At 41.3% G+C, this 15,132-nt stretch overlaps 1 protein-coding gene across 1 annotated transcript; it reads right to left on the minus strand.

The window, feature by feature from the left end:
- Positions 1 to 1,615: 1,615 nt before the first annotated feature.
- pld6 (phospholipase D family, member 6) lies at positions 1,616 to 7,374 on the minus strand. Its single transcript, XM_072657712.1, has 3 exons — positions 7,178 to 7,374; positions 4,972 to 5,195; positions 1,616 to 1,936 (listed from the first exon to the last, which is right to left on the minus strand). The coding sequence occupies exons 1-3, from the start codon at positions 7,372 to 7,374 to the stop codon at positions 1,656 to 1,658; spliced, it is 702 nt and encodes a 233-aa protein (XP_072513813.1). The 3' UTR covers positions 1,616 to 1,655.
- Positions 7,375 to 15,132: the final 7,758 nt, after the last annotated feature.

A 15,132-nucleotide genomic window follows, 5' to 3' on the forward strand; every position in this document is an offset into this window, starting at 1 on the left:
CACACAGGACAAAAGTCAAAAGTATTGGGACGGGACAACTGCTTATTCATTGTTTGAGCATTATTAGTGGCCAGGATGTTTATGTCCCCACCTCATGCCCACCTTAGCCATTAAGCCTGCTACTAGGCATGTTGTCAGTGTGCATTTGTGCATTCATTAGAATACATTTGAACATAGCAGTTGTGTGTGTGTGGGTATAAAACACAATACTTTAATAAACATCATGTTTATTCTCACAAACAGTATTACCAAATTAGAAAATCAACAACCAAAAACTAGGAGTTCAACTGTAAATGATAAGTTCAACACTGCATCTCATTAAAGGTGTAATTATGCTGTGTAATATAATGAAACCTGTAGTTGATCACTGTTACAGAAATACTGATGGAATCCACAGTACTCCCAGAAGTGTATATGATGACAGTGTGCGCCAGCTGATCACAGTAAAGCTCAACATTAGCATTACTCTAATAAGGGATTCCAGGCTTTTGCATGGTAGTGTACTTCAGCTCCTCTTTGAGGGGTTACAGCAATTCTGTAAAGACGTGCTCGGCTAGAGTGAGAAAGAACTGGTGGTGTTTTAAGGAATGGTAGTAGCACAGTCAGTCAGTTCAGAAACAATCACTGAACCACGTCAGGCTGGAAAGGAAACTAGGAAGAGCTCCTCCTGTTATTGGATACGTGAAGATTTAAAACCTCACAGCCATAACCCTGAGTGAAGAGCTTCCAGAGTTGAGCAATCAAAGGCTTGGCTCTGGCACGCACGTGCGCACGCGCACACACACACACACACACACACACAAAAAAAGCAGACAAGAGCTTTTTCACCAAATATTATACAGCAAAAATAGGCCTACATCTATTTTGTCACTAGGTTAGAGTCAGACACTGCAACTGACTTCTATGTACCACCATCTCTCTTTCTTTCTCAAGCTCCCTCCCTCTTTCTCTCCCTCCCACTATCCCCCCTTTTTTTCTCTGTCTATTTTCTTCACCCCCCACTATCCCCTTTCTTTCTTAGTTACTCTCTCCCCTGCCCCCCTCCCTCCAAATTTGGATTCTCTAGGTGTAAATAACAGGTATTGATCAAGTCGATCAATACGGTAGCAGTAAAACCCCAGGGGGTTCCGCTCTCCTGATGCATAAAACTACAGTCAAAGCATTTAAATAAAGCTTATTTACAAACGTTAATCCAGTCAAAGGCACTGAAAACACAAATCAGTCAAAAGAGATGATAACATTCTGTAAAAGAGTCTGCATTTAAAAACAAAAAAGCTGATCATTTCACCATTTGGAATAAATGCAAGGTACTAGATTATTGATGTCACACAAACCTTGTAACACTGTCATTTCGGAGCATTCAATTCAGTCATCATCAGATTTGGCCTTAATAATCAAATCAAATCAAATCAAAATCTAATTATGTGAGAAAAATGTAAAAACTGCAAAAATAGGGATACAAGGTTTTTGCGTAAGAGCAATGATATTGCATAATGAAAATTTCTACCTAAAAAACAAAAAACACTAACAAGCCAAACAGTCAACATAGTTTAAACCGAACAAAAGTGATCCGTCACTCTGTAGCAAACTCAACATCACCGTCCAAAAAGTCCAAACTGATCATTAAAGAGAATTCACCTTAGATCCAGAGCCAACTACATGTCACTCTCGCCAGTCAGCAATCCCTTTGTTGCCGTGGCGCTGGACGAATGGTGTTTGTGATTGGCTGGGTTGTTAGCCTCCCACAGTCTGTGGAACTCGTCCCGATAGGGTCGCACCAGTTCCGGCTCTTCCGTCACGATCACGTTCTCCATGTTGCTCTGGACGGCGGTGACGGTCCAGTTAAGGGAGCCGGTGATCAGCTTTTTTCCATCCACCAACGCAAACTTATTGTGCATGTGCACGACTTTACTCATCTCGTGCCTCACATCGATACCTGGCACAGTAACCAGAGCTACGATTAGAGCAGATCTCACCAACTTCAACATGTACACTATTCAACACCTGTCAAAACACTGGAAATCAATGTTACCAAGACTGTAAATGCAATTTCACTGTAGATCTACATAAAAAATAAAGATGCTACAAAAGCCATGTGACTTCAGAATCACTTTTGGTTCCATAAATAACTGCACTATATGCCCAAATGTTTGTGGACACCCCTTCTAATGAATGCATTCATCTACTTGAAGTTGCACCCATTGCTGACATAGATGTGCAAATGCACACACACATACAGCTTGTCTAGTCCCTGTGGAGAAGTACTCCCATTAGAATATAGCCTTTTGGAGCACCTATATACTAACATGGTGTTCTTCAGAAAAGGCATTGGGGTTTTATACAGAACCAACTCAAAGAACCATTAGTATGGTTAGATTAGAAGAATTAGGAGAAGTACACATTTTGGAGATGTTTTGTTTTATATAACCTTAAAAAAAAGAGGTTCCACTAATGCTACAGGTCAAAGAACCCTCTTCTGTTCTTTTGTTACACTACATGATTTTTACGCAGATTTTAGCCTCAGTCTGTGCTGGCTGGCAGATTTTTCAGTTGGAGAGTGTTCTTTTCACGAAATTCTGCACCACCAGTACATCAGAAACCACCTAATCATACACAGCTTGTAAAGAGCAGTCATCACTCCAGCTCCTGGAGCAGCTTGCAAAAATAATGAACTGTTTACTGTAATAATGCATGCAGTACAAGACAGCACATGCTGAGGCTGCCTGGTGTTGTAATCAGAGTTGTGTGTGCTTGTGGGTCCATCTGTTGTAATCATGACTGACTCTTTTGTACAGACTGTATAAGGTCTGTTGGGATTTCTTTGTTTTACTTGAACTACAGTGTTAATTTAGCTAACAGAGACTGGCCTGCAGCAAGTTCCTCCAGGTCTTCACTCAGGAAGTGCTTGTGGAAAACAAGGGTAAGTGCTAATGATGTACGATCTCCATAGAAAGGCACTCAGAATTGAATGGGACACTCTGGAGCAGCAGAACATTAAGCTTAAGGTCACCAAGCCTAATGCTAAGTGTCAGCTAGAGAGATATAAACTCCCCTAGAACTGGACTGTGGAGGACTGAAACCAGGTTCTCTGAATGTGGACCAGAACTAATCATCCAACATCAGTACCTGACCTCAGCAATGTTGTAGCACTAATATTTCCAGCAATCAGTTCCAACATCTAGCTTCCAGAAGAGTCAAGGCTGTAGCTGCAGCAACACATTTTGTTGGAGTGATTTGATTGCATTCAGAGACAAGACCGTTAGTGAGGTCAGGATGTTCGATGGTAACCACCCCACCTCATCCCTAACTTACCCCAAAAGTATTGGATGGAACTCAATGCAAACCTCTAGGCCACACCTGGCATTAGGCAGCATGGAGCCAATATGTTCATGTTTATTTACTCCAAAGAGTCCTATTATATTAGTAGAACCTCTCTACAGGGACTAGACAAGCTGTGTGCATGTGTGTGTGCACGCATCTTCATATCTGTGTCAGCTATGAGTGCAACCTATAGTAGCTGAATGCATTCATTAGAAGGGGTGTCTACAAACGTTTGGACATAGAGTGTAGCTGGGGCCGACCTTTTTAAAAATCATCTTGGCTTCTGTTTCTGGTTTGAATTAATCCTCGTCACTGGGCTATTTCAAGGTCTGAGCTCCAGTTTCTGCATTGTTAATCTGACCCAGAAGCCAAAATGTAATTGGAATCAATGTAGAAATCTACCGTTTATTACCAGAACTGATGAGCCACAGTAGTGGAAGTTCACAGTGCACAGTGCACAATTATCAGATTACAACTAAAAGTGCCTGAAGTCCCAAAGATGTTTAGAGGTAAGCTGGGAGATCAGTAAAATACTGGTGGAGCAATTCTGGTTGTGCAAAAGTGCTGAGTCATGTGGATCACATTCAAGAACACTGCATCACACCCTCTCTGATGCCTCTCCATGAAGAACCATGTCTGTAATAAAGATGTGTGAGAGTGATGGTTTACATTGGGAAAGAACCTCAACTTCAAGTAAAGGTTCTTTAGACGGTTTAAAAGAAGTGCTCAAAGAACCATTTGAAGCACCCCTCAAGCACTCTTATTTTTATAAGTGCACTGTAACTGTAAACAAATCAGCCATAACATTAACAGGTGAAAAACATTGATTGTCTTCATCCACAGTGGCTTCATCTGTCAAAAGGTGGGATCTACATATCAAACAGCAAGTGCACAGTCAGTTCTTCAAGGTGATTAAGGTGTTAAAAGCAGGAAAAATGAGCAAGCATAAAGATCTGAGACACTTTGGCAAGAGCCAAACTGTTATGTCCAGACAACTGAATCAGAACTTGTCCAAACCACAGGCAGGTCTTGTGTTGAGTGTTCCCAGGCATGCAGTGGTCAGTACCTACCAAAGGTACACCAAGAAAGGACAACCAGTGAACTGGCATCAGGGTGGCACCTAGAGCTCATTGATGTGATCCATGGAGGCCCCACCTCACAACTTAGGACTTAAAGGATCTGCTGCTAATGTTTTGGTGCCAGACATCACTGGAAACAGGTCTTGTGGAGTCCATGCTTCAAATGGTCAGATCTGTTGTGGCAGCACAAGGGGGACCTACTCAATGTTAGGCAGGTGGTGTTAATGTTATGGCAGGGAAAGGCCTTTAGCATTTTAGCAGTTTGGGCTTCAATCAGAATGATTTTGTATAATATTATTTTAATAATAAATGTATAAAAATAATTATTTTATAATAAAGTGAATATGCCTTATAATTGTTTAAGTAGTAATCAAATCTTGACTTTCACAAAATATTTAATAACTTAAATAAATCATCAAACCAAAATGCCTTTAATATCTATTTCATAACATTAACATCTACACCAAATAACTTATCACTGTATATAAAACAACAAAAATAATAAAGAGCACTGTTTCAGAACTAAACAGTAGTGTATGTGCATGACATCACAGAAGCTGCTGTACTGCACCTGCCCTGCGGAGGGCGCCGATCTGAGAGCCGGTGATGGACATGTAGTCTCGGTCTGTGAGCACTCGTACTGCCACACCGCGGCAGTGTAACAGCAACACAGCCTTGCTCAGCTCCGTGTGGGAGAAGGCGAACACACACAGGTCTAGGGACACATGTGCCGAGAGGAGGTGCACCAGAAGCCGGGAGAAGGAGGTGTCCAGGCCGTGGGGGAGAGGACAGAGGCTGCGGGGGAGCAAAGAGTTGGTTGGTGGGTTGAGCTAGAGGTGTTACAATAGGCAAGAGATGCAACAGGTCAACCTCAGAGCCTGGTAAAAGCAATACTTGGAAGATAAATAAATGAAACACACAACTTTTCTCTTGGTTTTGCAGTTGTGTCTTTTTAAAATATCAAAGAATATATTTTTTTATTTATTAAAATTGATCTTGTATGGTTAATATTACTGTTACCTCCCCACTAAATATATTTTATTATCATTTAATCTCACTGTATTCTTTTTGGAGCTTGTATTGTCTCTCAACCTCCGTTTGGAAGTTTAAAAGGAAGTTTGGAAAGAAGGAAGGACATTTGGATGGAAGTTGGTTTGGAAGGAAGGAAGGAAGGAAGGAAGGATTGATTTTTGTAAGAAGGAAGAAAGTCTGGAAGTTTGGATGGAAGGAAGGAAAGAAGTAAGTATGGAAGGACATTTGGAAGTTTGGATAGTAGGAAGGACGTTTGTAAGGAATAAAGTTTGTAAGGAAGAAAGTTTGACAGCGTTGAAGAAAGGAAGAAAATGTTTGGAAGGACATGTTCGGTTGGAAATAAGACTGTTTGGAAGGGAGTCTGGAATAAAGGAATGAATGAATGAAGGAAGGAAGAAATTTGAATAGAAGCAAGCAAGTCTGGAAAGATGTAAGCTAGTGTAGAAGAATGAATTAACGCCAGGTAAACATTATTTCAAAAATGAGGAATGCCTCTTGTAGACGGTTCTATATAGCACCAAAAAAGTTGTACGGTATATTTGCTGGGACAGACCAGTGTCATTGCTTACGTAGTGTGACTGCCTACTGATGGGCCCTGTCTCTTTATCTCAGGTACACTTAACTTTACAACCGTTTACACACCTGGTGATTTCAGAGTTCCAGTGTTACTTATACTTATACTTATATACATTAAATTGATGCAGTGCTTGCCAGCATGTTCTGCTGATAACATGCTTGGTCGCGCCTTCTGACTGGCTATATGTCACAACCCGTAACCTCAGGGAACATGCTTGAGTTTCCCACTACTATTTACAACTCTGTCAGCCATTCAGGGGCAACTTCCTTGTGGTAAACTCACAAAAATTTACAGGTTTATGAGGGCTGTCAGAATTTACCATAAAGGTTTCACTCTATACATTCTCTTTTCTACTTCCTTTGTGTTAGCATGTAAAGGCTGTTAAATGTTGCATAACGTGTAAATAATTTAAATGAGACATGCTTTGAGCAAAAGGCTCAAACTACTGACCACCAATTCAGACAACAGCTTAATTTGGTCCCTTGCATGCTTATATAAGGTCCACAAATCAAACCGAAACCTATACTTATTTGGGACAATAGAAACCCTTCTCATCATGCCATGTCTTTAGCTACAACTGCTTTTAATGGCTTTTTGATCTTTAAAATTCAACCCACCAACATTAAGAATGAGGTGTGGTGAGCAGAAAAGCATCTCAGAATCCACACTTCATCAAACCCTAAGTTTAAGTCTAAGAGTTGGATAGGCTACAACAGCAGAAGACCATGTCAGGTTCTATTTCTTTCAGCCAAGAACAGAAAGCTGAGGCTGCAGTGGCTCGGCACAGGCTCAGCTAAACTGGACAGCTGGAGACTGGAAAAACATGGCCTGGTCTGATGAACCTTGATCAGAATTTGGCGCCAACATCATGAATCCATGGACGCAACCTCAAACTGGTTTTCTTGACATGACAATGAGTTTGGTGTTCTTCAGGGGCCCTCACAGTCCCTGGATCTGAATCCAATAGAATGCCGATATTAGTATAGTACTCCTAAAAGACCAGTGACCCCCGTTTCATTTTGAGACCCCTGCTATTACATTTGTTTTAGGCTACACGCTTGCACCAATGTCATGAAGTGCTCCATACCTTCAATATATGTAAACAAAAGACAGAATTACATGTGTCACACAAAAATACTGCATTACTGAACACAAGCAAACATTTTACCATGGAAAAGCCTGGCCTGGACTGTACAGGTGCTCCACGCAGGATATGGGCGAAGGGAAGAACAGGACTTCTTTCAAGGGCCCCCAGGGGCTCCTCCAGGGCCTCAGGCGGCGTGCCAGCCAGTCCAACCACTCCACTCCTAATGTTAGAGCCACTGCCCCAAGCCCCAGCATTTTTAACAGCTGCCTAAGGGACATCTGACAAAAGCAGAAAGAGAGGCACTGAAGATCATCCAGATGATCCAAATGAGAAGATGGTATCAATTGTATGGCTTCTGTAATCTAATATCTCACGAAAATCGTGTTGTGCAAGGCATGGTGTTTTGCTACTGTTAGAAATAGGCTAAGCTTAATGGGGTAGTTGGAATTTTCCTTTCCACCTTAAATGTTGCATCAGTTGCATGCAACTGATGCACCATTTAAGGTGGAACGGAAAATTCCAATAGGAGCAACTTCTCCCTTTATATGGCTTAACGTTTCTAAGAATATGTTACTTTTAGGGGCTATTCCCAATGTCCAGTGAACTTTTAGGTCATAAAGACATGCAGGTGAGCCTCAAACACACATCAACACCGATGCTTTTACCTGCATGGCTTAAGAATCTCCCTTTACTGCTGAACCTTCGACACCAACAGCGAAGTTAGAGTGGCGCCCTCTAGCGACACCAGGGAAAAGGTTACACTGCTGGCTGTCTTCACAACTTTTGAAATCGCCAGTCATTTCTCCGTAGGAAACGTTTTAAAACTACACTATATGGACAAAAGTATTGGGACACCTGCGCATTCATTGTTTCTCAGCATCGCTGTGATTATTTTATTGCATTCAGCGACAAGAGCGTTTTTCAGGTCACCACCACCACCTTAAAATGAAACACTCTGATCGATCAACTATTTAACTAACAGATTTAATATCAACGTTAAGTTTGCAGTAAGGATATGTACATAACACTCATTGCAAATACGTGAAAATTAGGCACAGTAGCTAAGAAAGAGGTGTATTGTACAGCAGTAAGTTCCGACCTCTCGAGCTGATCAACGTAGCCTTTTTACACCACATCTGTATCACTCCGCTGGTGTGTCCCAATTCAGGGGCTGCATCCTTCGCAGGCTGCATTTGAAGGCCGATTGCGTCACAGTAGCGCGACTACTCTGTCGCATTTCATAGGCTCCTCCGTATGCGGCCTAGAATTGCGCCCTTCTTTTCCGTGGTAACGATTTTTCGCCAGCTAACATGTCCCGAGATTCATTGCGTGCCAGCAAGGATGTCAATAAACACACTTTGCTATAATTTGTTGTTGTTGTAGTTGTTTTTTAAATATTATTTTTATTTTATGAATATATATCCAAATTAAAGATCAACTACAAAATTAGGAGTTTCGTTTCATGACGCAATGGTAACAGCAGTGGTACAGCAGTGCTGTGGCGCAAACAGGAAATCCGCCGTAGAGTACACTTATTTCTCATTTCGGCTCGGTTTACGCAGTCTACGCAACTTTTGAAGGCTAGACCTTTATTGACCATCCTTTAAAGGACGCAACTCCTGGGACACACCTAATTGCAAAGGCTTAAACCACTCGGCGGTCATGATTGCGACGCCGCCATGCAGTCATTTCCGGTGTCGTGCCAAATCCGATCCCTCGACTGTTCCATTGGTTAAACTTGTGCACGTGATTAATTGCCCATCTTCACCCGACTGTCATACTTATATACCAGATTATAGATAGTATCCGCAGTTATTCTGGACTATGTACAGAGCTCAACAAGGACCTTAGTGAACCATCTATTAGTCGGTCCTGGTGTTTTGAAGTTGTTCCCATTGAATAGCTGTAAGTCGTTTGTTGTGGAACTACTTTTTGGCGGAAGGATCTGACTGTATTTGAGCGTGTTCAGTATGAAATGGAGATCTTCTGGGATGTTCTTTATTTTGAAAAAACCTAAAGCATGTTACTCACCAGAGTTTAATCTGCGTTTATTGCACTGAAATCATTAAACACATGTTTTTCTGAAATAAATCTGGTATATTAACTCATTTCTTTCCAATTTCCTCTGCTGAAAGATCTTGAACACTAGATGTCAGTGGAGGACGGGGGTGTTCTGTCGAGTTGCGCTACTCGTTGAGCTGTGCTATTTAGCGACTCTGCGCATGCGTAGACCCTCAGTTTATAGTAGAGGACAGAGCCTGGGAAAAGCAATATCTGGAAGATAAATAAATGAAACACAACTTTTCTCTTAGTTTTGAAGTTGTGTCTTTTTAGAATATCAATCATTTTTAAATTTATTCAAATTGATGATGTATGTCTCATATTACTGTTACCTCCCCATTACATATATTTTAATATCATATAATCTCACTGTATTCTTTTTGGAGCTTGTATTGTCTCTGTATTGAAATGAATGACTATGTGTAGAACACCCCTAGTTTGGAAGTTTAAAAGGAAGCTTGGATGGAAGGACATTTGGATGGAAGTTGGTTTGGATGGACGTTGGTTTGGAAGGAAGGATTTTTGTAAGGAGGAAGAAATGGAAGGAAGGAAAGAAGTAAGTATGGAAGGACATTTGGAAGAAATTAAGTTTGGATGGTAGGAAGGATGTTTGTAAGAAAGAAAGTTTGACAGTTTAGAAAGAAGGAAGGACGTTTGGAAATGAGACTGTTTGGAAGAGAGTCTGGAATAAAGCAATTTTGAATGGAAGCAAGCAAGTCTGGAAAGATGTAAGCTGGAAGTAAGTGTATAAGAATTAATGGGAGGAAGGTTCCTTAAGTAATGGCTCAGTAAAGGCGATGGCTCTATGCAGAACCATGACAACTCAAAGAACCATGTGAATGCTTAAACAGTTCTTTGTAGGCGCAGTAATGTAACTGATGCACCATTTAAGGTTTAACGGAAAATTCCAATAGGAGCAACTTCTCCCTGGATATGGACTTAACTTTTCTAAGAATATGCTACTTTTTGGGGCTATTCCCAATGTCCAGTGAACCTTTAGGTCATAAAGACATGCAGGTGAGCCTCAAACACACATCTACACCGATGCTTTTACCTGCATGGCTTAAGAATCTCCCTTTACTGCTGAACCTTCGACACCAACAGCGAAGTTAGAGTGGCGCCCTCTAGCGACACCAGGGAAAAGGTTACACTGCTGGCTGTCTTCACAACTTTTGAAATCGCCAGTCATTTCTGCGTAGGAAACGTTTTAAACTTACACTATATGGACAAAAGTATTGGGACACCTGCGCATTCATTGTTTCTCAGCATCGCTGTGATTATTTTATTGCATTCAGCGACAAGAGCGTTTTTCAGGTCACCACCACCACCTTAAAATGAAACACTCTGATCGATCAACTATTTAACTAACAGATTTAATATCAACGTTAAGTTTGCAGTAAGGATATGTACATAACACTCATTGCAAATACGTGAAAATTAGGCACAGTAGCTAAGAAAGAGGTGTATTGTACAGCAGTAAGTTCCGACCTCTCGAGCTGATCAACGTAGCCTTTTTACACCACATCTGTATCACTCCGCTGGTGTGTCCCAATTCAGAGGCTGCATCCTTCGCAGGCTGCATTTGAAGGCCGACTGTTCCATTGGTCAAACTTGTGCACGTGATTAATTGCCCATCTTCACGCGACTGTCATACTTATATACCAGATTATAGATATTTACTAATCATTACTGAGATGTTTTTATCTGGATAAAGCGTCGCTATTTAACTTTATTTATTAAATGTGAATCACATATCAGCAAGTTCAACAATATAATATTGTTGTTGCTACGCTGGCTTATACAGCTGATACCAACAGGTAAAGCTAGCTATCGTGCTCTTGCTATCCGCTATCGAGCTAATGCCTTTAGTGTGTGTTAGCTTGCTAACAAATATTAGCAACAGTTTTCTACATCCTATCCCCCTGACACGTCATCTCTCCTGACTGTTTTATTGGTTGAAATTGTCCACGTGATTAATTGTCCATTCACGATTCAAATAAATGGAAATATATATTTTTATTACTGTGTTCTTATATTGTCAGTGTTGCAAGCAGTTGCTTTGGGACATTGCTCACTGTATTGGGTCCTAAATGAGCCCTCTGTTAGATGACGTCAGAGCCGGCAACACAAGACTAGTCTCCCATCTCTATAAATGAGGACAGGCCAATATGACTGGAGCTCAAATTGCCGATTCAAAAACACATTTGAAATCAGTGAAAACACTGATGAAATCGGACAAAGCCTCCATTAATTAGTTTGCAGTGTTCGGCTCAATAATACACCAAACACGTGACTATTCGGCATGTTGTGGCTACTGCGCTTGCGCAGATCTCCACATGGCGTGGGAGCCCCTGTCCTTTCCCGCTAGCGGCATAAAACAGCTGGTTGGCTCTTTTTGTGGAAGGGCGAGACTTTATCTGTAAATAGACAATCATGTCGATTACGAGAATTCCCATTCACATTTTAACCCGTGGACGGTCGCCTCATTTATAGCGTATATGTCTGAGCTTGATCTTTCGACAGTTCTGTGGCTCTACCTGTAGCACAAAAGGTGAGCCGTATAGTGTCCGCAGTTATTCTGGACTATGTACAGAGCTCAACAAGGACCTTAGCAATGCACCATTTAAGGTGGAACGGAAAATTCCAATAGGAGCAACTTCTCCCTGGATATGGACTTAACTTTTCTAAGAATATGCTACTTTTTGGGGCTATTCCCAATGTCCAGTGAACTTTTAGGTCATAAAGACATGCAGGTGAGCCTCAAACACACATCAACACCGATGCTTTTACCTGCATGGCTTAAGAATCTCCCTTTACTGCTGAACCTTCGACACCAACAGCGAAGTTAGAGTGGCGCCCTCTAGCGACACCAGGGAAAAGGTTACACTGCTGGCTGTCTTCACAACTTTTGAAATCGCCAGTCATTTCTCCGTAGGAAACGTTTTAAAACTACACTATATGGACAAAAGTATTGGGACACCTGCGCATTCATTGTTTCTCAGCATCGCTGTGATTATTTTATTGCATTCAGCGACAAGAGCGTTTTTCAGGTCACCACCACCACCTTAAAATGAAACACTCTGATCGATCAACTATTTAACTAACAGATTTAATATCAACGTTAAGTTTGCAGTAAGGATATGTACATAACACACATAGCAAATACGTGAAAATTAAGCGCAGTAGCTAAGAAAGAGGTGTATTGTACCGCAGTAAGTTCCGACCTCACGAGCTGATCAACGTAGCCTTTTTACACCACATCTGTATCACTCCGCTGGTGTGTCCCAAATCACGGGCTGCATCCTTCGCAGGCTGCATTTGAAGGCCGACTGTTCCATTGGTTAAACTTGTGCACGTGATTAATTGCCCATCTTCACGCGACTGTCATACTTATATACCAGATTATAGATATTTACTAATCATTACTGAGATGTTTTTATGTGCATAAAGCGTCGCTATTTAACTTTATTTATTAAATGTGAATCACATATCAGCAAGTTCAACAATATAATATTGTTGTTGCTACGCTGGCTTATACAGCTGATACCAACAGGTAAAGCTAGCTATCGTGCTCTTGCTATCCGCTATCGAGCTAATGCCTTTAGTGTGTGTTAGCTTGCTAACAAATATTAGCAACAGTTTTCTACATCCTATCCCCCTGACACGTCATCTCTCCTGACTGTTTTATTGGTTGAAATTGTCCACGTGATTAATTGTCCATTCACGATTCAAATAAATGGAAATATATATTTTTATTACTGTGTTCTTATATTGTCAGTGTTGCAAGCAGTTGCTTTGGGACATTGCTCACTGTATTGAGTCCTAAATGAGCCCTCTGTTAGATGACGTCAGAGCCGGCAACACAAGACTAGTCTCCCATCTCTATAAATGAGGACAGGCCAATATGACTGGAGCTCAAATTGCCGATTCAAAAACACATTTGAAATCAGTGAAAACACTGATGAAATCGGACAAAGCCTCCATTAATTAGTTTGCAGTGTTCGGCTCAATAATACACCAAACACGTGACTATTCGGCATGTTGTGGCTACTGCGCTTGCGCAGATCTCCACATGGCGTGGGAGCCCCTGTCCTTTCCCGCTAGCGGCATAAAACAGCTGGTTGGCTCTTTTTGTGGAAGGGCGAGACTTTATCTGTAAATAGACAATCATGTCGATTACGAGAATTCCCATTCACATTTTAACCCGTGGACGGTCGCCTCATTTATAGCGTATATGTCTGAGCTTGATCTTTCGACAGTTCTGTGGCTCTACCCGTAGCACAAAAGGTGAGCCGTATAGTGTCCGCAGTTATTTTGGACTATGTACAGAGCTCAACAAGGACCTTAGTGAACCATCACTCGGTCCTGGTGTTTTGAAGTTGTTCCCATTGAATAGCTGTAAGTCGTTTGCTGTGGAACTACTTTTTGGCGGAAGGATCTGACTGTATTTAAGCGTGTTCAGTATGAAATGGAGATCTTCTGGGATGTTCTTTATCTCTGTTTTTTTGTGTGCATTGTACAATAGTTATTTACTGATATTTGCTTAAGTGTCACAATAATAAAAATGAAATATATTTATTTTGACATCAAGTACCTTATCTTTGCTCTGGTCGAGTAATTTGGGCTATGCAAATATTCTACCCACACTTCCACTGGTAGGCTTTTTTTACACAGTGCTGTTCGCCAATTGTAATACTCTACCTAGTGTTTTACTTGGACAGCTGTACCTATAAATATGTACATACACAAGGGTAGCACACTTTGAGATGTTAGCAAGCTTATCGGCAGCAGACACCAACTTTGGGTAGGTAGTGTGGCAAAGTTTAATAATGATCATAATCAAATAGTTCACAATGCACTTGTGTTAGTTTACTGTGGTTATTCTTAGAATTACTACAATACAGAACTGCAAGTATAATGACATTTTAACAACTGCTGTAATTTTCCAACCCCACTGATGGCAACCAGTTTAGCGTTCCTCAGTGATGCCTCACTGTAAAATAGACATTTGTGTATCCACAATGCTGTAAAGAGATTAGAGCTAATATGTGTTGTTTTTTGGTTTGTTTTTGCACATGTCTAAAATTTAATTTGATGTAACTGACCCGTTAAAAAACTAGTGCCCGGGCCCAACTAATTCATCTGATAGACTGGATGCAGTGGGGCTATTTCACATGCTACTGCATACAGACAACAAAAGGGGCTTTATCACAATAAACCAGACAAGAACAGATATAAAAGCTCAACACAACTAATAGAACAAGTGTTTTTCCAAAATGTAACATTAAATGACACATTTAATGAGGACTGCAGTCTCAGATTCATCCAACCGCTTCAGCCAGACACCAGCTTCTGGCAGCGTTCCTGAAGAATCTCAGCCAATTCCTCATGGGCAGTGGCCTCCTGTTTACTAATGCACTAGTGCTGCAACCCACCACGATTGTCCACAGTTCAGGTGACTGGGATGACCGCTCCAGAATCTTCCAGGACCTCTTCTGAAACTAAGTCATTGGTGGAGTTTAAGGTGTGCTTGGGATCATTCACTGCCCTGTTGGAGGCTCCAGCTTCAGCTTCCTTACAGAAGGCATGACCCTTTCTCCTAGGATTTGCTGAAACTTGACTGAATCCATCTTGCCCTCCACAGGCTGTGGGTTTCCAGGGCCAGAATTGCGCCCTTCTTTTCCATGGCAACGATTTTTCGCCAGCTAACATGTCCCGAGATTCATTGCGTGCCAGCAAGGATGTCAATAAACACACTTTGCTATAATTTGTTGTTGTTGTAGTTGTTTTTTAATTATTATTTTTATTTTATGAATATATATCCAAACTAAAGATCAACTACAAAATTAGGAGTTTCGTTTCATGACGCAATGGTAACAGCAGTGGTACAGCAGTGCTGTGGCGCAAACAGGAAATCCGCCGTAGAGTACACTTATTTCTCATTTCGGCTCGGTTTACGCAGTCTACGCAACTTT

Source organism: Salminus brasiliensis, chromosome 15, assembly GCF_030463535.1.
Source record: "Salminus brasiliensis chromosome 15, fSalBra1.hap2, whole genome shotgun sequence".
Taxonomy (NCBI): Eukaryota; Metazoa; Chordata; class Actinopteri; order Characiformes; family Bryconidae; genus Salminus; species Salminus brasiliensis.

What these genes read in the sequence shown, in the direction of transcription:
- pld6 (XM_072657712.1), bottom strand. Translation starts at nt 7,374, where the DNA reads ATGTCCCTTAGGCAGCTGTTAAAAATGCTGGGGCTTGGGGCAGTGGCT. An exon ending in CCAGGCCAGGCTTTTCCATG is followed by an intron (nt 5,196 to 7,177) that starts GTAAAATGTTTG and finishes GCTCCCCCGCAG; the next exon opens with CCTCTGTCCTCTCCCCCACG. An exon ending in CGGCGCCCTCCGCAGGGCAG is followed by an intron (nt 1,937 to 4,971) that starts GTGCAGTACAGC and finishes TTACTGTGCCAG; the next exon opens with GTATCGATGTGAGGCACGAG.